Genomic DNA, 21886 nt, shown 5'->3' on the forward strand with positions numbered 1-21886 from the left:
AAAAATGAATGAATAGTGCCAAATGAGGTGGCACACACCTGTCATCCTATTCTTGGGAGGCTGACACTGGAGGATCACAGCTTTGAGGACAGCCTCAGCAACTTAGCAAGATTCAGCAACCTAGTGAGAGACCCTGTTTTAAAATAAAAAGGCGGTATGCCATGTGTGGTGGTGCACACTTGCAATCCCAGCATTTGGGAGGATGTGACAGGAGGATCCAGGTTCATGGACAGCCTCAGCTACTTAGTGAGGCCCTTTGCAACTCAGTGAGGCCCTGTTTCAAAATAAAGAATAAAAATTAGGGCTGATAGGGCTGGGGGTGTAACTTGAAGACAGAATGCTTCTGGGTTCTGTCTCCAGTACTGTAAAAAATAAAAATAAAAATAAATAATTAAAAGGTGGTAAAATGCCCTTGGGTCCAATCCTCAGTTTAAAAAAAAAAAAAAAAAGACTAGAAAAGTTGTGCTTTCCATTTACATTTACTGGTGTTTGTTTCATAGGATGCCAGATCCAGACTTCACTGTGAATGATGTCAAAATGTGTGTGGGTAAGTAGCAAGCTTTTGGCCTCCGTTCTTTGAGACAAAGATTTAAAATACAGGAATGAGTCCTAAATCTTTGACTGAGATTTAAAGCATAGAAATATTGAGGTATATACTTAATTAGAAAATTTTATTTTATTAGTAACTGAAAGGTTTTCAAAAGGAGTTACAAAAGTTGTGCTATATAATACTTATCAGGCACAGGCCCTTTGAATTTCTACTCTTTTGTTCTTTATAATTTTTTATTTTGAAACAGGGTTTTGCTAAGTTTCTGAGGCTGGCTTCAAACCTGCCATCCTCCTGTCTCAGCCTCCCAAGTACTGGAATTATAGGGGTCTGCCATCACGCCTGGCTCTGCCTGTCATCTTTATCACTGTGCATCCTTCCCTCTCTCCATAAGGGGCCTGCCTTCCAGGGCAACCTACTCAGAAAACTGAAAACTTATACCTCTGAGCCAAGAAAGAAGCTTCATTGATCTCTGTGATTCTCTTTGCTTATCCTAAAAGCTTAGAGTCATTTCCAGGTAATTCTTACCAGTGTTATAGTTAGTACCTTATCTAAAACATGAAACTTCTTAATGAAGTAGATACATTAAAAATTTCAGTTTATCTCTAAGGAGTGGTAGTGCATGTTTATAATCCCAGTACTTTGGCAGCTGAGATAGGAGAATTGAAAGTTGGAGGCCAGCCTCTTGCAATTTAGCAAGACTGGTTTCAGAACAAAAAGGCCTGGGGATGAAGTTCAAAGGTAGAATGCCGCTGGGTTCAGACCCCAGTACCTTCCCCAGTTTTTTTTCCCTCCATCAGTACTGGTTAAAGTGTATCTGAAATTTAGTTTATATTTTATTATATTCAAGATTTAGGAGACGAGCTGGGAGTGGTGGCGCACGCTTGTAATCCCCGTGCTGGGGAGGCTGAGACAGGATCACACAGGTTCGAAGCCAGTCTCAGCTACTTAGTGAGACCCCGTTTCCAAATAAAGTATAAAATAGGTATGGGAGTATAGCACCAGAGGTAGAAAGCCCCTGGGTTCCACCACTGCTATCTAATAAAGAAGAAAACTTCCTGGGGATAGTAAAGGTTCAACTTAGTTTTCTACAGATAATTGATGTTCATTGTGGCCCTAAGACACCCTGGTATATTTAAGAGTAACTCTCCTATTTACAGTAAGGCAGTAAAGTGGCATAAAGTCTTTAATAAGACTCTTTCCTCTTAAAAGGTGAAAGTCACAGACCAGGTAGAAAAAAGTTCTTGGATTCTTGTATTATTCATCCTTTCACTGTTCAGTGTTAAATTCTAGCCATCTGCCTATCACCCGGTATCCTAGTACCTAGCACAGCTCCTGGAGCGTTATAAGTGCTCAGTAAATCTGTTGAATAATTAAAATACTTTTCCACTCTTCAAAAGCAGTACTGTCTCAGGAGGCCTCAGACAACCTACTTAAATCCTTACAAGTCCATTTCACATCTTTTCTTAATGGACCTCCAGAACAGTAATTCCCTGGATCCATGTGATAATAGATAACCGTAGCTTTTCTCGGTTGGTTAGACATTCTTATGGTTTGTAGTCCACAAATGATCTATATGAGAATTGTCTATAATAACTTGTTAAAAATACAGATTTAGAAACAGGCGTGGTAGTGCACACTTGTAATCCCAGCATTGGGGAGGCTGAGACAGGAGGATTGTGGTTCACAGACAATTTCAGCTACTTAGTGAGGTCCTTTGCAACTCAGTGAGACCCTGTTTTAAAAATAAAGACTAGAGCGCCGGGCGTGGTGGCGCACGCTTGTAATCCCAGTGCTTTGGAGGCTCTCCCAAATATGAAGCCAGCCTCAGCTACTTAGTGAGGCTCTCAGCAACTTGGTGGGACCCTGTTTCCAAATAATAAGATAAAAAGGGCTGGGGACATAGCTTGGATGTAAGTAGAATGCCTCTAAGTTCTTCAATCACCAGTGGCAACAAAAAAATAAAATAATAAATAGGGGTGGAGGTATAGCTCAGAGGTAGAATGTCCCTAAGCTTCGTTCCCATTACCACCACCACAACTGAACAACAACAAAGCGCAGGTTCAATAGTTCTCTCTTGTTTTTTCTCACCCTCTTCCCTTTTGCTGTGTGATGACAAAACACCCTTTGCCAGATACTAGCACGTTAATGATGGACTTCCCAGCCTCTAGAACTGCGAGTCACTACATTTCTCTTCCTTATAAATTGTCCACTCTCAGGTGTTATTTTACAGCAGCAAAAAGCAGATTAAAAGCCTAAGGAGAGCCAGGCGTGGTGGCGCACGCTTGTAATCCCCGCGCTTGGGAGGTGGAGACAGGAGGATCGCGCAGGTTTGAAGCCAGCCTCACTGGCTTAAGAGACCCGGTTTCCAAATAAAAATATAAAAAATAGGTGTCTGGGAGTGTAGCTATAGTAATCAAATAATGAGGTACTGGTATAAGGATAGACATATAGACCAGTTGTGTAGAGCTCAGAAGTAAACATTCATATATGGTCAGATAATTCTGGATAAGAGTACCAAGACCATTCAGTGGGGGGAGGGGGCTACAGTGTTTTCAACAAATGATGGGTGGAAAAATTGGCTATGTACATGCAAAAGAAATCTGTTTAACATATACAAAAAATTATCATAAGACAGAATAAAGATCAAATGTAAAACCTAAAACTAAAACCTTTTATCTCTAATACTTAAGAACTCTTAGAAAGCCAGGCGTGGTGGCGCATGCTTGTAATCCCCGCGCTTGGGAGGCAGAGACAGGAGGATCGCGCTGGTTCGGAGCCATCCTCGCTGGCTTAAGAGACCCTGTTTCCAAATAAAAAAATATAAAATAGGTCTGGGAGTGTAGCCCGGAGGGAGAAGGGCTTCCAGGAACCCCAGTACCACCAAAAAAAAAAAAAAAAGAACTCTTAAAAGAAAACCCAGTACAAAGACTTCACAATACTGGATTTGGCAGTGGTTTCTTAGACACCAGGTACATAAGCAAATGAAAGCAATAAATAAATTGGACTAATTGGATGGCCGAGCATGGTGGCACACACTTGTAATGCAAGTACTTGGGAGGCTGAGACAGGAGGATCGCGCAAAGCCAGCCTAAGCTACTTAGGCTCTCAGCAACTTAGTGAGACTCTGTTTCCAAGTAAAATATAAAATAGGTCTGGGAGTTTATCCTGGAGGTAAAAAGCCCCTGGGTTCCACCCCCAGTACCACAAAAATAAATAAGTGAATAAATAAATTGGACTAATTTTTAAATTTTAATTTGTATATCAAAGACATTAACTTATAGAATGGGAGAAAATGTTTGTACATCAAATCTTATAAGAGGTTAATATCCCCAGTATACAATAACTAGGGCTCAACGTTTAAAAAAAGAAAGAAAGAAAACTTGAAGCAGTGTGTGGTAGTACCCATCTATAATCCCAGTACTTGGGAGGCTGAGATAGGATTGCAAATTTAAGACCAGCCTGGGCAACTTAATGAGACTCTGCCTCAAAATTTAAAAAATAAAGATAAAAAGGACTAGAAGTATAGCTCTAGTTCAATGCCCAGTGCCACCCCCCCCAAATAAAGAATTTCAAGAGACATTTCTTCAGAGAAAATACATAAACGGCCCATAAACAAATGAAAAGTTGCCGGCTACTAGTACTATCTTTAGGGGAAATGCAAGTCAAAACTACAGTGAGGGTCTAGAGAATGTAGCTCACTGGTAGAGTGCTGCTAAGCATGCACAAAGCCCTGTGTTTGACTCCTGGCACCACAAAAGAGAAAGAAAGAAAACTATAATGAGATTCCACCACATGTTCATTAAGATGGGCACTGTAAAAAAAAAAAAAAAAAAAAAAAAAAAAAAAAAGGAAGCGGGACATGGTGTCGCACACTGGGAGACCGAGAGAAGGATGGCAGATTTGCAGTCAACCCCACAACTTAAGAGGCCCTCCACCACTTAATGAGACCCTGTTTCAAAATAAAAAATTAAAAAGCTGGATGTGGTGGCACATGCTTATAATCCCAGCATTTGGGGGGCTGAGATAGGAGGGTCACGGTTCGCGGACAGCCTCAGCTACTTAGTGAGGCCCTCTGCAACTCAGTGAGACCCGGTTTCAAAATAAAGAATAAAAAATAGGGCAGGTGGTATAGCTTGGAGGTAGAATGCCCCTGGGTTCCATTCCCAGTATTGCAATAAGTAAGTAAATAAGTAAAAAATTAAAATAGGACTGAAGATGTAGCTCAGAGGTTAGAATGCCCCTGGGTTCAATCCCCAGTGACATGCGCGTGTGCGCACGCACACACATAAAGGGAGGGAGGGAGGAAGGAAAGAAAGACGGGAGTTATTGTTAGTGGGAATGTAAAATTGTACAGCCCCTGTAGAAAACAGTATGGTAGTTCTACAAAAAATTTAAAATAGAATTGCCGTATGATCAAGCAATTCCACTTTGGGGTATATACCAAAAACATGAAAATAATCTTGAAGAGGTATTTGTACACCTGTATATAGAACACCATGACTGACTAGTGTTCCTACTACTAGTGTTTATTTTGGGGGTACTGGAGATTGAACCTAGGACTGCTCTACCATTGATCTATATCCATAGCTCCCCCCCCCTTTTAAGTACTGGGGTTTCTGGAAGCCCTTCTACCTCCGGGCTACACTCCCAGACCTATTTTTAAATTTGGAAAAAGGGTCTCTTAAGCCAGAGAGGCTGGCTTCGAACCTGCGTGATCCTCCTGTCTCCGCCTCCCAAGCGCGGGGATTACAAGCGTGCGCCACCACGCCCAGCCTTATTTTTATAATTAAACAGGGTCTACATCAGTTTATGTTCATATGATGAAATATTATTCACTCCTTAAAAGGAAGGGAAGCTAGGTGTGGTGGCAAATGCTTGTAATCCCAGTAATTAGGAGGTTGAGACAGGAGGATTATAGGTTTGCCTCCAGCCTCAGCTACTTAGTGAGATGCTCTGCAACTTAGACCCTGTTTCCAAATTTAAAAAAATAGGTTGGGGTGTAGTTTGGAGGTAGAGTTCCCCCGGGTTCAATTCTCAGTACCACCCCCCCCCAAAAAAAAAGGAGAAAGGAAATTGTGGCACCAGCTCAAACTTATATGTATCTCAAAAACTTAGACTAAAAGAAATGAGCCAGTCACAAAAAGACAAATACTATGATTCTGTTTTCATGAAGTAGAGTAGTGAAAATTATAGAGATAGGAAGTAGAATGGTAGCTGCCAGGAGATAGGAGGAATGGGAGTTTTTGTTTAGTGGTTACAGAATTTTCAGTTTTATAGGATGAAAAGAGTTGAAGGAAGCAGGGCATGTTTGTATTCCCAGTACTTAGGAGACTGAGACAGGAAGAGCTAAGGTCCTCTGCAACTCAATGAGACCCTTTTTCAAAATGAAGAATAAAAAATAAGGCTGGGAGAGTAATTCAGAGGTAGCGTGCCCCTGGATTCCATCCCAAGTACCACAATAAACAAAAAACAGTGAAGGTATAGCAATGATGGCACAACATTGCCGATATATTTATATTATTGAGTTATACGTGTAAAAATGATTAAGATACTAAACTTTACTGGGGCTATGTATGTAACTCAGTGGCAGAGTGCTTGTCTAGCATGTATAACAAGGCCCAGGGTTTGATGCTTAGCACTAGGGTGGGGGAAAAGCAAATTTATGTTTTGTATATTTTACAATTAAAAAAAAATAGAAAAGCCGGTCGTGGTGGCGCACGCTTGTAATCCCTGCGCTTGGGAGGCAGAGACAGGAGAATCGTGCAGGTTCGAAGCCAGCCGCGTGCGCTGGCTTAGGAGACCCTGTTCCCAAATACAAATGTAAACATAGGTCTGGGAGTGTAGCCCGGAGGTAGAAGGGCTTCCAGGAACCCCAGTACCCCCCCCCAAAAAAAAAATAGAAAAAAGAAGGTAGACTCCTGGATGTAGTGTTTGAATTTCTGAGTTCTACAAATTAAAGTCTTACTGAGTCACCAGTTTCCTTTTAGATTCCTTTCCTGCCTCCCTTCTCTACTGGGGAGTGAACCCTGAGGGCATTCTACCTCCAAGCTATACTCCCAGCCCTTTTTATTTTGAAATAGGGTCTCCAGTTGTTGAAGCTGGCTTTGAACCTGTGATCCTTCTGCCTCAGCCTCCCAAGTATCAGGACTATAGGTATGTGCCACAATGCCCAGCTGCTTCATCTCTTTTTATGGCTAAGTATTTCCCTCCTTCCTTTCTTTCTTTCCTTCCTTTTCTTTCTTTCCTTTCTCTGGGGATCAAACCCAGAGTGCCGCTGAGCTACATCTGGGCCCCTGTGGCTAAATTTTTTATTACATGAATTGACCACATTTTGTTTATTCATTTTAGTGCTTAGTGATATACATTTGAGAATATTTTTGTTTTGTTTTGGTTCAGTTTTTTGTAGTACTAGAGATTGAACCCAAGGCATTCTACCTTCAAGCTACACCCCCAGCCCTTTTAATTTTTTGTTGTGAAACAGGGTCTTACTAGGTTGATAAGAATCTCACTGAGTTGCAGAGGCTGACTGAGAACCTGAGATCCTCCCATCTCAGCCTCGTAAGCACTGGGGTTATGCCACCACACTCAGTAATATTTTAGTTATTTTAACCTTTTAGCTATTGTAAATATAGCTCTTAGGAATATTTGTTGACATGTTTTTGATCACCTCTTTTTAATTCCATCGGGTGGAAATGTTGGATTATGTGTTGTTTCTTATTAATTTATTGAGAAACTGTCAAACCTTTCCCAATGGCTGTACCCTTTTACATCCTCACCAGCAAGTATGATGAGTCTGATTTCTCTGCATCCTTGCTAGCACTTACTTTCCTTTTTTTTAAATTGTGGCTATTCTAATGAGTGTGAAGTGGTATCTCATGGCATTCATTTTTTCTTCCAGAATATTTAGAGTAGGTTCATTTGGTACATTGCATTTTGTGGTGGTGGATCTAGTTGATGGAGAGTTCAGACGTCTATATCCATCTTGGTGTCTTTATCAGATTGTAAATATTTGTGAAATGAATGAAAAAGGGGCGTTATTTTAGAAATAATTATTGGCAGGTTTGAGGGTTGAAAAAAGGAAACAGAAATATTCAAATGAATCCTTTATTCAAATGTGGGATAGATTAGGTCAATTTTCAGCCACATCAAAGCATTATAACTCAATGGGTAAGAGACTGTATACTGCCCAGGTTCTTATTGTTTCTTTTGCAACTTATCTGACATCTATTTTCTCATATATAAAATGGATAATAAGCCGGGCGTGGTGGCGCACACTTGTAATCCCAGCATGTGGGAGGCTGAGACAGGAGCATCGCACAGGTTAGAAGCCAGCCTCAGCTACTGAGTGAGGCTCTCAGCAACATAGTGAGACCCTCTTTCCAAATAAAGTATAAAATAGATCTGGGAGTATAGCCTGGAGGTAGAAAAGCCCCTGGGTTCTACCCCCAGTACCACACACACACACACACACATACACACACACACACACAGGATATTAGTACTTATCATTGGAATGTTTAGGATTAAACGAGAATAAAATATTAAGCCAGGTACAGTGGCATACTCCTATAATCCCAGGTTTTTTTTTTTTTTTTTTTTTTTTTTTTTTTTTTTTTTTTGGTGGTACTGGATATGGAACCCAGAGACTTCTACCTCTGGGCTACACTCCCAGACTTATTTTACATCTTATTTTTATTTGGAAACAGGGTCTTGCTAAGGTGCTGAGAGCCTCACTAAGTAGCAGAGGCTGGCTTTGAACCTGCGGGATCCTCCTATCTCAGCCTCCCAAGGGCGGGGATTACAAGCATGTGTGCCACCACACCCGGCTAATTCCAGTATTTGAGAGCTGAGACAGGAAGACTGCATGTTTGAGGCCAGTCTCAGTAACTTAGACCATGTTTAATTATAAAAATAAGGTTGGGTGTGATGGCCCACACTTGTAATCCCCGTGCTTGGGAGGCGGAGACAGGAGGATTGTGCAGGTTCGAAGCCAGCCTCGCTGGCTTAAGAGACCCTATTTCCAAATAAAAAATATTAAAAAATAGGTCTGGGAGTGTAGCCCGGAGGTAGAAGGGTTTCATCCCCAGTGCCACCAAAATTAATAATAATAACAATAACAATAATAATAATAATAACAATAATAAACAAACCAGAGGTAGGGATATAGCTGTAAAGTGCCTGTGGATTCAATCCCTAGTACCATAAATAGATGATAGATTGGTTGGTTGATTTGATTGACAGATTAAGCCGGGTGTGGTGGCACACACTTGTAATCCCAGTACTTAAGAGGCTGAGACAGGAGGATCACAGGTTTGAGGCCAGTCCCAGCTACTTAGTGATTCCTTCCGCAACTTAGTGAGACCTTGTTTCAAAATAAAAGAATAAGAAATCAGGATGGGGGTGTAGCTTAAAGATAGAATGCCCCTGGGTTAATCCTCAGTACCCCCCCCCCACACACACAAATGATGATTTAATAAAATGCCAAAGGGCATGGCATGGCATGATCATTACTTTTAATCTTACTTGTTGTCTTTTTTTTCCCTCTGTGATTTGGTTATGATTTTTCATCTCAAGTGAGAACTCTTTCCTTGGTCTATTAATGAATACCCTAAATAATAAAGGATAGTTTGTTTTCTTCTTCTTGTGCTTTATATTTGTAATCCGTCTATGGATACTAGTGGTTCAGTAGAGATAATTTGTACATCTTTCCTGGCAGGGAGTCGTAGGATGGTGGATGTCATGGATGTGAACACACAAAAAGGCATTGAAATGACTATGGCTCAGTGGACACGCTACTATGAGACCCCAGAGGAGGAACGAGAGAAACTCTACAATGTCATTAGCCTAGAGTTCAGCCACACCAGACTGGAGAACATGGTGCAGAGGCCTTCCACGGTTAGTCTAATCATTTTCTTCATATTGTCATTGTCACCAGAATGGTTGTTTTTGTATTGGGAAAATTTATAACTTTTTGCATATATCAAACTTAAGCCGAGGCCGGGCGTGTTGGTACACACTTGTAATCTCAGCATTTGGGAGGCTGAGACCGGAGGATTGTGGTTCAAGGACAGCCTCAGCTACTTAGTGAGCCCCTTTGCAACTCAGTGAGACCTTTTTTCAAACTAAAGAATAAAAAATAGGGCTGGGGGTGTAGCTCAGAGGTAGAATACCCCTGGGTTCTATCCCCAATACCACAAAATATATAATAGATAAATAGGCAGACCAACAGACAAAATATGGTGAATGTGAAAAAGATTCTTTGATAAGATTAACTGCTATTTTTAGGTTATTTTCCAGAATCACTTAATTGTATATAAGGCAGGGACATACTGATTTGCATCACTGATAACTTAATTTAGGAACATTGACCTTTTCATGTAATAGAGAGGAATCTTAAAATTCACTCTTCTTTTGGTGGGAAGTTTGCATAACAAATTTTGGTCCTGTAGGTTATACTTGCTGAGTAGCTTAGGTGAAAGCTGGCGTAGAGCCAGGTGGGTGTTTTGTGAGATGGCTGCTAGAGGAAGATCTGGTAGGCACCTAACAGTAAGACAGGTAGCCCATCTTTAGGGTAAGTTAATTTTTTTTTTCAGTATTGGGGATTGAATCCAGGGGCATTCTACCTCCAAACTACCCGCCTCCCCATTCTATTTTTTATTCTTTATATTGAAACAAGGTCTCACTGAGTTGAAAAGGACCCCACTAAATAGCTGAGGTTGACCATGAATCACGATCCTTCTGTTTCAGCCTCCCAAATGCTGGAATTACAAGCGTGCACTACCACACCTAGTTTAGTTAAAAAGGGATGGTTTTACTTTTTGAATGTGCCTGGATATTTTTTTCTTTTTTTTTTTTCTTCTTTTTTTTTGTTTTTGGTGGTACTGGGGATTGAACCCAGAGGCATTCTACCTTCATACTACACCCTCAGCAGGTGTAGGGTCTCCTAAGCCAGCACGCACAGCTGGCTTCCAACCTGCGTGATCCTATCTCTGCCTCCCAAGTGCAGGGATTACAAGCGTGTGCCACCATGCCCGGCAAGTCATATAACTTTTATAAAACTATTGTAGGAGCTAGCATCAAGTAGAGTTTGGGTAAGAAGAGAGTGATCATTTTTTTCTGTTATTCCAGCAGTAACTGAAAGAAACTGGCAACAGATGGGCTGGGGGTATATAGTTCAGTGTTGAGCACTTGCCTAGCATGCACCTGAGACCAATCTGTAACACCATAACAAAAAGGAAAAAAAAGAAGAAAAGGAAAGGTGGGGATGGTTCAGTCCTCTGCAACTTAGTGAGACCCTGTTTCATAATGAAAAATAGGGCTGGGGATGTAGCTCAGAGAGAGAATGCCCTGGGTAATCTCCATTACCACAAAAAAGAATAAAAAGAGAAGAGAGAAATACAATGTGTACATTTATTTGGTGACGGGGAATTAGTTAATGGAAGACCATGAGGTGTTTTTGTTTTTTGATTTTTTGGTGATACTAGGGATGGAACTCAAGGGCTTTCTACCTCTGGGCTATACTTTCAGGCCTGTTTTATATTTTATTTGGAAACAGGGTCTCACTAAGTAGCTGAGGCTGGCTTCGAACCTGTGAGATCCTCCTGTCTCCGCCTCCCAAGTACTGGGATTACAAGCGTGCACTACCACATCCGCTCAGACTGATTGATTGATTGTTTGTTTTGTAGTACTGGGGATGGAGCCCAGGGCATTGTACCTTAGAGTTACACCCCTAGCCCTATTTTTTAGTCTTCTATATTATTTTTGAAACAGGGTCTCACTGAGTTGTGAAGGGCCTCGCTAAGTAGCTGAGGCAAGTGTGCACTACCACTCCTGGCTCTGGCTCAGATAAGTTTATTTAATTATAATTAAATTGTCCTTGGCATCTGTTTAAGAGAATTGTCTTTTCCTTGACTGTGAAAGCCTAACCGCCACCCCATGGAGCCTGAGTGTCTCCGTCTCTTCTTTAAAGGTGGACTTCATTGACTGGGTAGACAACATGTGGCCGCGACATTTGAAGGAAAGCCAGACTGAATCAACAAATGCTATCCTGGAGATGCAGTACCCCAAAGTCCAAAAGTAAGTGCTTTCTCTTGCATTTTTCTCAATGTGCTCTGAGAGGCTAGAGTAGTAACAAGGAATAGTTCCTCTGTGTCAAGCGTCACTGTGTACTAAATCATCAAAAAGATGAATTGTTTAAGAATAGACTTTACAGTTCCAAAGGAAGAGTGATAATACCACAGCAGGATCCTTTAGGCCCTTGATGACTTGAAGTTGTATTCCTTTCACCTGCTAGGAGCCAATTAGATGGAAGGTAGAGGGAGTATCCAGAGGAAAGCCTGGCATTTTGATGGGTGGGTGGGTCTTCTTTTTCCATCAGTGCACTAATGCTGCTGCTTTTCTTTGGGGCAGGTACTGTCTAATGAGTGTTCGAGGCTGCTATACTGACTTCCATGTGGACTTTGGTGGTACCTCTGTTTGGTATCACATTCACCAAGGGGGAAAGGTACGATCGATTGTAGTTGTGGGAGTTGAGTCTGTAGCTGCTTATAATGACTTGGCTTCAGTTCATGCATGTTTAATAGACCCTCAGAATGACTATTAGGATATTGCCACCATTCTTATCTGGAGAGAATTGTATATTAAGTTGACCTTTGTGGCTAGTGTTGAGTATGAATTTTAATATTTATCTAGTCCACTATCATTATACCAATATTGGCATAGTATGTAGGTATAATGTGCAGAAAAGATAATGTGCAGAAAAGACTACCATGGCAGAATTCTCCAAATGAAGCCAAGAAGGTGACTTTAGGAGGACAGCATAATTTCTGTACTTGTAAGTGTAGTTCTGAATTTCAAACCAACTTTTCCCTATGTGGAGACATTGGTCTGAAATGTGGTCAAAGGAAACCTTTAAGTCCTGTGTGAGGGTGTAAATGGATTTTGAAAGAGTATCTTCATTCATAAACAATTATATTTCACCTTGTCAGAGTATTTCTGAATATTATATGAGAATAGAAATCTAGAATTACTGCCAAAAGTTTATATTAGTCATTTTCCCCTCCTAGAAGTTAATGTGCTTATGAGAAAAGGTAGAACTGGATTGAAAGCAGGTAATGCTTTTTAATATGAGATACAACTGTACCTCCAAATCCAAAAGATTTTTTTTCTTTAGTTCTGGGGATTGAATCGAGGACTTCACAAATCCTTAGCAAGAACTTCACCACCGAGCTACATTCCACCCCTCTTTGTGTGTGTGTGGTTCAGGGGAATTTTACCTCTGAGCTACATCCCCATCCTGATTTTATTTTTTCCTTTGAAAAGGAGTCTCTCTAGGGTGCTGCTGAGGCTGTCCTTGAACCTGTGATCCTCCTATCTTAGTACTCCCAAGTACTGAGATTACAGGAGCACACCACCAGGCCTGGCTCCCCAGACCTATCTTCTGGGGAGGGAACCCAGGAGCATTCAGCCTCTGAGCTATACTCCCTACCCTAATTTTTATTCTTTATTTTGAAACAGGATCTAAGTTGCAGAGGGCCTCACTAAGTAGCTGAGGCTGTTCACACCCCACGATCCTCTGGTCTCAGCCTCCCGAATGGTGGGATCACAAGTGTGCGCCAGCACTTTTTTTTTTTTTTAGATAAGTTGTTGAGGCTGGCCTTGAACTTGTGATACTCTTCTTCCTTAGCTTCCCTAATTGCTAGGATTACACGCATGTGCCACCACACTCCCTTTATTTTTTACCTTAGATCTATCTCAAGTTTTGTCATCTTGGCCTTTGTTTCTACTTTGAAACAAAGCAACCCCAGGCCAGCCTCGTCCTATTTTATTTTTAGTTTGAAACAGGATTTCACTAAGTTGCTTGAGAGTCTCACTACTTCCTGAGACTGTCCTCAAACCTGTGATCCTCCTGTATCAGCCTCCCAAATACTAGGATTACAAATGTGTGTCATCATACCCAGCTTATTTTTTACTTTGAAAAAGTGTCTCACTAAGTTGTGGAGGACTTTACTAAATAGATGAGGCTGGCCATGAACCTGTGATCCTCCTGTCTCAACCTCCCAAGTATTGGGATTACAAGCATGAACCACCATGCCCAGCGCAGGCCATTCTCTTGATGCTGTTGTACCCAAAACCATGCTACTGAGGATTTTAGAGACCAGACAGCCAGAGGATCATAAGGGACTTGCCTAGGTAATGAGCTGGACGCCCTTTCTTCTCTTGAGTCCTGGATGGGTTTTAGGTTCTACAGTCATACTCCACAGTAGTCCTAATGCCATTTGATCAAGTGCATGGCAAGAAAGATCTATTTCCTTGGGTTCTTAGAGTTTTCCAAATAATGAAGTTTTCTAAGCTGGGAGAATTTCTAGTCTGTCTGCCTGGTGGTCTTAACTTGGTACCTGTTTATCAGTTGAGGGAGACGACTGGGTCATGTCAATGGCTGTTAACAGACTGGAGTTTTTTAACTCACAGGTCTTCTGGCTCATCCCCCCTACAGCCCACAACCTGGAGCTGTACGAGAATTGGCTGCTGTCAGGGAAACAGGGAGACATCTTTCTGGGTGACCGGGTGTCAGATTGCCAGCGCATTGAGCTCAAGCAGGGCTATACCTTCGTCATTCCCTCAGGTAAGCAAGATGGGGGTGGGGGTTTATCTACTTCCTTTTTTAAAGTAAAGGAACTGGTGGATTACAGCTGGAAATGGCTATGATGCTGGGATGGATAGCAGACAGTGGTGTCCTTTCTTGTCATTACAGAATTGATACTTTTAATTTCAAAGGGGGCCAGGTGTAGTGGCACACGCTTGTAATCCCAGTACTTGGGAGGCTGAGACAGGAGGATCGCTCAGGTTCAAAGTCAGCCTCGGCTACTTAGTGAGGTTCTCAGCAACTTAGTGAGACCCTGTTTCCAAATAAATATAAAAATAGGTCTGGGAGTGTATCCTGGAGGTAGATGGAACCTAGGTTCCATCCCCAGTACAAAAAAAAAAAAAAAAAATTAAAGGCAGTGAAGCTAGGTGTGATGACACATGCCTGTAATCTCAGTACTTGGGAAGCTGAGACAGGAGGATCACAGATCTGAGGCTAGCCTCAGCTGCTTAGTGAGACCTCTAGCAACTTAGCAAGACCCAGTTTCAAAACAAAAAAATTAAAAGGGCTGGGGTTATAGTCCAGAGATATAAGGCCTATCTGGATCTGGATTCAGTCTCCAGTACCAAAATAAATAAATGTTTCTATGAGTTTTTTGTTATTATGAGGATATATTTAAACTATCTTGTACCGAGCTGGTTCATAGTTGGTACTCCAGTAAATGATAGCAGCATTTATTAAATGTGTGTGTGTGTGTGTGTGTGTGTGTGTGCGTGTGCGCGTGCACTCGCGCTAGTTAGTTACTAGGGATTGAACATGGGCATTCTACCTCCAAGCTACACCCCACAGTCCTATTTTTTATTTTGTTTTAAAATAAGGTCTCAAATGGGCATGGTGGTGCATGCTTGTGATCCCAGCATTTGGGAGGCTGAGACAGGAGGATCCGGATTCGTGGACAGCCTCAGCTACACAGTGAGGCCCTTTGCAACTCAGACCCTGCTTCAGAATAAAAGATAAAAAATAGAGCTGGGGGTGTAGGTCAGTGGTAGAATGCCCCCTGGTTTCCATCCCCAGTCCTGCCAAAAAATTTAATTAATTAATTAATTAAAATAATGTCTAACTAGGTTGATAAGAATCCTGCAACTTTATCAAAAGTTTCTTGAAGCCGGGCGTGGTGGCGCACGCTTATAATCCCAGCATTTGGGAGGCTGAGACCGGAGGATCACGGTTTGTGGACAGCCTCAGCTACTTAGTGAGGCCCTCTGCAACTCAGTGAGACCCGGTTTCAAAAATAAAGAATAAAAAATAGGGCCAGAGGTGTAGCTCGGAGGTCAAATGCCTCTGGGTTCCATCCCCAGTACCACAAAAAACAAAAAGTTTCTTGAACTGAGTTTAGCTCAGTGGTAGAGCGCTTTGCCTATCACGTGCAAGGCTCTGGGGTTTGATCCCCAGTAAAACAAACACATACACGGTGCATGTGCACGTGCATACTGGGCATGGTGGCACATGCCTTCTAGTCACAGCTACTCTGGAAGCTGAGGTGGAAGGATTGCTTGAGTGTACAAGTTCAGAACCAGTTTGGCCAGCATAGCATAATTGTGTCTCAAAGTTCCTTGCACACATTCTCATTTAATGCTCACCAACAACTACATGAGTATAATTCATCTTGGTTTTGTAGAGGAAATTGAAGCTTTGAGAGATTAACTTGACCAATCTCTAAGAGCTTGGATCAGACAGAAAACAGTGTGATCTAGGAAGGAGCCATAGTAGCACTGTTAGAGAAAGCCGCACTGCAGTGTGTCCCTTCAGCTTCTGCCTCCGTTCCCTTTCCTTCTAGGCTGGATCCATGCTGTGTATACTCCTACAGACACCTTAGTGTTCGGAGGCAATTTTTTGCATAGCTTCAACATCCCCATGCAGTTAAAGATATACAACATTGAAGATCGGACACGGGTAAGTAATTTTTTAAATTTTTATGTGGATCATATTGAAAATGGCATACATTCAGACTGTGCTTGGTGCCCTCTTTCTCCCCCACTTCTTTCCCCCCTCCCAACAATGAGCGTCCAGGTTGATCATACTACATTCATTCTTTATACATATTCGAATGTAGCTCCTCCATTAATGGGTAATTTTATGTAGCAATTATGTTAAGATGTTTACCCCACATAAACAGATGTTACAAAAAATCAATGGGTAGTTTGTCAAAACCTCAATTCTTTGGGTTTAACTGCAATGTTGATAAAATTGGGAATATAGAAAAATAAAAATTTTAATAGGATCAACACCTATTTGCTTTTGGAAACTTTTAACTTTTTTTTGTGTGTGGTGCTGGAGATTGAATCCAGGGGCATTCTACCTCTGTGCTACACCCCCAGCCCTGTTTTGTTTTGTTTTGTTTTTCCCCAGAACTGAGGATGGAACCCAAGGGCATTCTACTTCCAAGTTACACCCTCAGCTCTATTTTTTATTCTTTATTGTGAAACAGGGTCTTACACAGTTGCAGAGGGCCTCACTAAGTAACTGAGGCTGGACGGGAACCTGTGATATACCTGTCTCGGGCTCCTAAGTACTGTGATTACAAGCATGTACCACCACACCTGGATCTTTCTTTTCTTTCCTTTTTTTTTTTTTTTTTTTAAAGAGTCTCTCTAGGTTGATGAGAGTCTGAGACTGTCCTCAAATCTGTAATCCTCTTGTCTCAGCCTTAGAAGTACTGGGATTACAGGGTACACCACCACGCCCATCAGGGATTTACTTTTTACCAGAAAGAACCTTGGTTGGTAACATATAATAACCCTGGCTGAATTACATATAATGATATTGACCCTAACTAGATTTTTTTGGAAGTTATGATGTTCACAATTTCAGCAAAATAATAACAGTATGTATGAGTAGAGACAGCAAGTGTAGGATATAGAACTGTTCATGACACTTTTATTAAAACTTTTTGGTAGGTTTAAAAGTACTAAAATTTTGAGCCGGGCGTGGTGGCGCACGCTTGTAATCCCCGCGCTTCGGAGGCTGAGACAGGAGGATCGCGCAGGTTCGAAGCCGGCCTCAGCTACTTAGTGAGAACCTGTTTCCAAATAAAATATAAAATAGGTCTGGGAGCATAGCCCGGAGGTAGAAAGCCTCTGGGTTCCACCCCCAGTACCACACACACACATATACACACACACAAAGTCCTCAAATTTTGAAAATAGCAATTAGCAAAGAAATTCAGAACTTTTATGAGATTGTCATGGATTTATTTACTGTTAATATGGGCAGTTAACATGGTATCTGTTTCAAAATAATTTAAATTTTTTATCTACATTTCACCTTTTACGCAAAATTGATATTATTATTGGAGTTTCAAGGATTTTCTATTAGTAGAAATAAGAAAGGAAGAAAAAAGTGTGTGTGTGTGTGTGTGTGTGTGTGTGTGTGTGTGTGTGTGTGTGTGTGTTAGTTACTGAGGATTGAACCCAGGGGCTTTCTACCTCCAAGCTACATCCTCAGCCCCTTTTAGTTTATTATTTGGAAACAAGGTCTCACTGAGTTGCCGAGGCTGGCTTTCAACCTGTGATCCTCCTGTCTCAGCCTCCAGAAGCACCAGGATTAGGAGCTTGCGTCACCATGCCCAGTTAGAAGCAGGATTTTGTTTTGTTTTCTAATATTGGGATCTGTACTCAGGAACATTCTGTATCTGAGAACTATTACTTTTTTTTTTTTTTTTTTTTTTTTTTGTACTGGGGATTGAACCCAGGGATATTCTACCCCTAAGCTAAATCTCTAGCTCTTTTTTTTTTTTTTTGCAAGGGGGGGGGTTACCACATTAAAATAAGCCGGGCATGGTGGCGCACACTTAAAGGCCTTTAGCAACTTAATAAGACCTTGTTTCAAAATGAGAAGTAAAATATGAGTGAGAGTGTAGCTCAGACATAGAATGTCTCCTGGGTTTAATCCCCAGTACTACACACATATTCTAAAAACTGATTTTCAGAGCTGGGCATGGTGGTGCACATTTATAATCTTAGTACTTGGGAAGCTGAGGCAGGAGGGTTGCTGGCTCAAGGCCAGCCTCAACAACATAGTGAGATCTCTCAGCAATCTAGTGAGACCCTGTTTCAAACTAAAAATTAAGGAGAGCCAGGCTTAGTAACATGTTATAATTCCAGTATTTGGGAGGTCAAGACAGGAGGAGGACCGCAGGTTGGCAGTCAGCCTCAGCTACTTAATGAGGCCATCCACAACTTAGTGAGATCCTATTTCAAAAAAAAAGCCGGAAAAAAAAATAAGAAGAATAAGGCTAGGCATAGTGTAACACACTTATAATCCCAGCATTTGGGAGGCTGAGCCAGGAGGATAGTGCTTCGTGGCCAGCCTCAGCTACTTGGGCCCTTTGCAAGTCAGTGAGATCCTGTTTCAAAATAAAGAATAAGCCAGGTGTGGTGGTACAGGCTTGTAATCCCAGCATTCGGGAGGCTGAGACAGGAGGATCACGGTTCATGGACAGCCTCAGCTACTAGGCCCTTTGCAACTCAGTGAGACCCTGTTTCAAACTAAAGAATAAAAAACTAGGGCTGGGGATATAGCTCAGAGGCAGAATGCCTCTGGGTTCCATCCCCAGTACTGAATAGGGCTCAGCCCTATTTTCTTTTTAGTTTGAAAAGAGGTCTTGCTAGGTTGATGAGAATCTCACTACTGGCTGGGGCTGTTCTTGGAGGGCCTTTAAATTTTTTCGAGATTTTTCTGGCCTTTAGATTTTTCTGTCTCAGCCTACCAAGGAGTGGGATTATATGTGTTCTCCACCATGCCTCACAATCCCTTTTGTGTGGCTAAAGATGACTATACTTATCCTGAACTTCATTGTTTTGATTTCAGGGAAGAAAAAAAAATACATCTAAGCAAGACCCTGTTTCAAAAAATCAAAAAGAGCCAGGCTTGATGGTGCACACCTTTAATCCCAGTACTTTGGAGGTTGAGATAAGAGGATGGCAGGTTCTAGGACAGCTTCAGCAAGTAGTGAGACCCTGTTTTAGAGAACTAAACCAGGGTTGAGGGTGTATGTAGCTCAGAGGTAGAATGCCCATAGGTTCAATCTCCCCAGTACCAAAGGGGAAAAATATGAAATGTAAGCAACTCAGATTCGAGGTCTGACTATAATGCTTTTTTTTTTTTTTCTTCTGCCATGCTGGGGATAGAACCAAGGCTACACCCCTGCCCCGATTTTTTATTCTTTATTTTGAAACAAGGTCTCGCTGAGTTGTAAAGGGCCTCACTAAGTACCTGAGGCTGTCTGTGAACCCTGATCCTCCTTTCTCAGCCTCCCAAATGCTGGGACTGTAAGTGTGTGCCACCACACCTGGCCTGTAATGCATTTATTTATATATTTTTATTTTATTTTTTTTCAAGTTATTAAAGGCCTCTATTTTTTTAATTTTTTATTGGTGCATTATATTCATACATCATACTGGGATAAAACACTTGTGTGTGGACATACATGTACACATCGCCCATATAGCCCCTACCCAATTCCCACTCCATTCCCTCCCCATCCCTCCTTCCCATGCTTGGCTTAGTGGTTGACTTCGATATGTTTTAAGTACATTGTGTGCTTTAGAGAATTTCCTTCTTTCCCCCTTCCATCCCCTCATTTAGGTTGTCTTGTTTGCTCCTCTACAGGATTTCCTTTTTCATCTAGAGTTCCTCCTATGACCCATTTCTCCTTAGCTTTCACATATTAGGAAAAGCATCTAATTTCTTATTTTTTGTGACTGACTAATCTTGCTTAGCATAATGTCCTCCAGTTCCCTCCATTTCCCTGAAAATGATGTAATTTAGTTTTTTTTTTTATGGTAAAATTCCATTGTGTACATATTTCACAGTTTTGTAATCCATCTGTTGATGGACATCTTGGCTGATTCCATAGTTTGGCTATGGTGAATGGTGCAGCTATGAACATAGATACACATGCATTAGTTTGGTAGTTTGGTTTCCTTTCTTTTGGGTAGATACCCAGAAGTGGTATTGCTGGATCAAATGGTAGATTTGTTCCCATTCTTCTGAGGATTCTCCATACTGTTTTCCAAAGTGTTTGCACTAATTTACAATCCCACCAACAATGTCTTAGAGTTCCCACTTCTCCACATCCTCGCCAGCATCTGTTGTTTGTGTTTTGAATGATTGCCATTCTAGTTGGAGTTAGGTGAAATCTCAGGGTAGTTTTGATTTTCATCTCTCTGAGTGCCAATGATGTTGAGCATTTTTTCATACAATTATTGGCCATTTGAATTTCTTCTTTTTTATCGTATTTTTTTTTTATTGTTGAGTTTCTTGATTTCTCTGTATATTCTAGATATTAGTCCTCTATTGGAGGAGTAGGTGGTGAAAATCTTCTCCCATTCTGTTGACTCTCGATTGGGGTTCTTGACAGTTTCCTTTGCTGAACAGAAGCTCTTCAGTTTCATGCAATCCCACGTATTGATTCACCTTTTAGTTTGTTGTGCCTTTGGGGTCTTGTTGAGAAAGTGTTTATCTGTGCCTAACCTGTGTGTTAACCTGTGTTGCAGTGTTGGACCTCTGCCCTCTTCAAGGAGCTTCAAGGTCTCTGGTTTGATTTCCAAGTCTTTGATCCATCTTGAATTGACTCTTGTGCAGGGCGAGAAAGTGGGATTAATTTCCAATTTTCTGCATATGGTTAACCAGTTTTGCCAACACCATTTGTTGAACAGGCTATCTTTTTTCCAGTGTATGTTTTTGGCCCCTTTGTCAAAAATCAAATGGCTGAAAGTATGTGAACTTGTTTCTGGGTCTTCTATTCTGCTCCATTGGTCTATGTATCTGTTTTTGTGCCAGTACCATGCTGTTTCTATTACAGTGGCTTTGTAGTATAAAGTCAGGTATTGTGATTCCTCCTGCATGGTTTTTGTAGCTGAGAACTACTTTGGCTATTCTGGGCTTTCTGTTATTCCAAATAAATTTAAGGACTGATTTTTCTATGTCTGTGAGGAATGATATTGGTAATTTAATGGGCATTGAGTTAAATTTGTAGATCACTTTTGGAAGGATGGCCACTTTAATGATATTTAGTTTGCCAATCCATGAACATGGAAGAGTGTTCCAACTTCTAAGATCTTCTTCGATTTCTTTTTTCAGTGTTTTATAATTTTCTTTGTAGAGATCTTTTACATCCTTGGTTAAATTTATTCCTAAGTATTTTATTTTTTTGTGGGAGATCCTGAGTGGGAGTGTTTTCTGAATTTCTTTTTCAGTGGATTTATGGTTGGTGTACAGAAAAGCTTCTGATTTTTTGAGATTGATTTAGTATCCAGACACTTTGCTGAATTTGCTGATCAGTTCTATGAGCCTTTTGGTTGAGTTTGTTGGGTTTTCTAAATAGAGTATCGTGTCATCTGCAAATAGTGAAAGTTTGAGTTCTTCTTTCCCTATTTGTACTCCTTTGATTTCCTTTTCTTGCCTTATTGCTCTGGCTAGAGTCTCAAGTACTGTATTGAAGAGAAGTGGTGATAATGGACATCCTTGTCTTGTTTCTATTTTTAGGGGGAATTCTTGAAGTTTTTCCCCATTTAATATGATGTTGGCAGTGGACGTATTGTAGATTGCCTTTATGATGTTGAGATAATTCTCTGCAGTGTTTTTTTATCATAAATGGATGCTGGATTTTACCAAATGCTTTTTCAGCATCTATTGAAATGATCATGTGATTTTTGTCTTTGATTCTGTTTATATGATGAATTACATGG

At 41.1% G+C, this 21886-nt stretch overlaps 1 protein-coding gene across 1 annotated transcript in view; it reads left to right on the plus strand.

Annotated features, from left to right (window-relative positions):
- KDM2A (lysine demethylase 2A) overlaps positions 1 to 21886 on the plus strand; it is a gene marked incomplete at both ends in the record, with an annotated part of 133694 nt that overhangs the window by 72867 nt on the left and 38941 nt on the right. The window contains 6 exons of the mRNA XM_080695001.1: positions 501 to 547; positions 9267 to 9445; positions 11520 to 11626; positions 11960 to 12053; positions 14021 to 14174; positions 15973 to 16088. Coding sequence (XP_080551127.1) covers positions 501 to 547; positions 9267 to 9445; positions 11520 to 11626; positions 11960 to 12053; positions 14021 to 14174; positions 15973 to 16088 — 697 coding nt within the window. The remainder of the gene's footprint in view (positions 1 to 500; positions 548 to 9266; positions 9446 to 11519; positions 11627 to 11959; positions 12054 to 14020; positions 14175 to 15972; positions 16089 to 21886) is intronic.

The sequence above is a fragment of the Muscardinus avellanarius genome, assembly GCF_963383645.1.
Source record: "Muscardinus avellanarius genome assembly, chromosome: 1".
NCBI classification, from domain to species: domain Eukaryota; kingdom Metazoa; phylum Chordata; class Mammalia; order Rodentia; family Gliridae; genus Muscardinus; species Muscardinus avellanarius.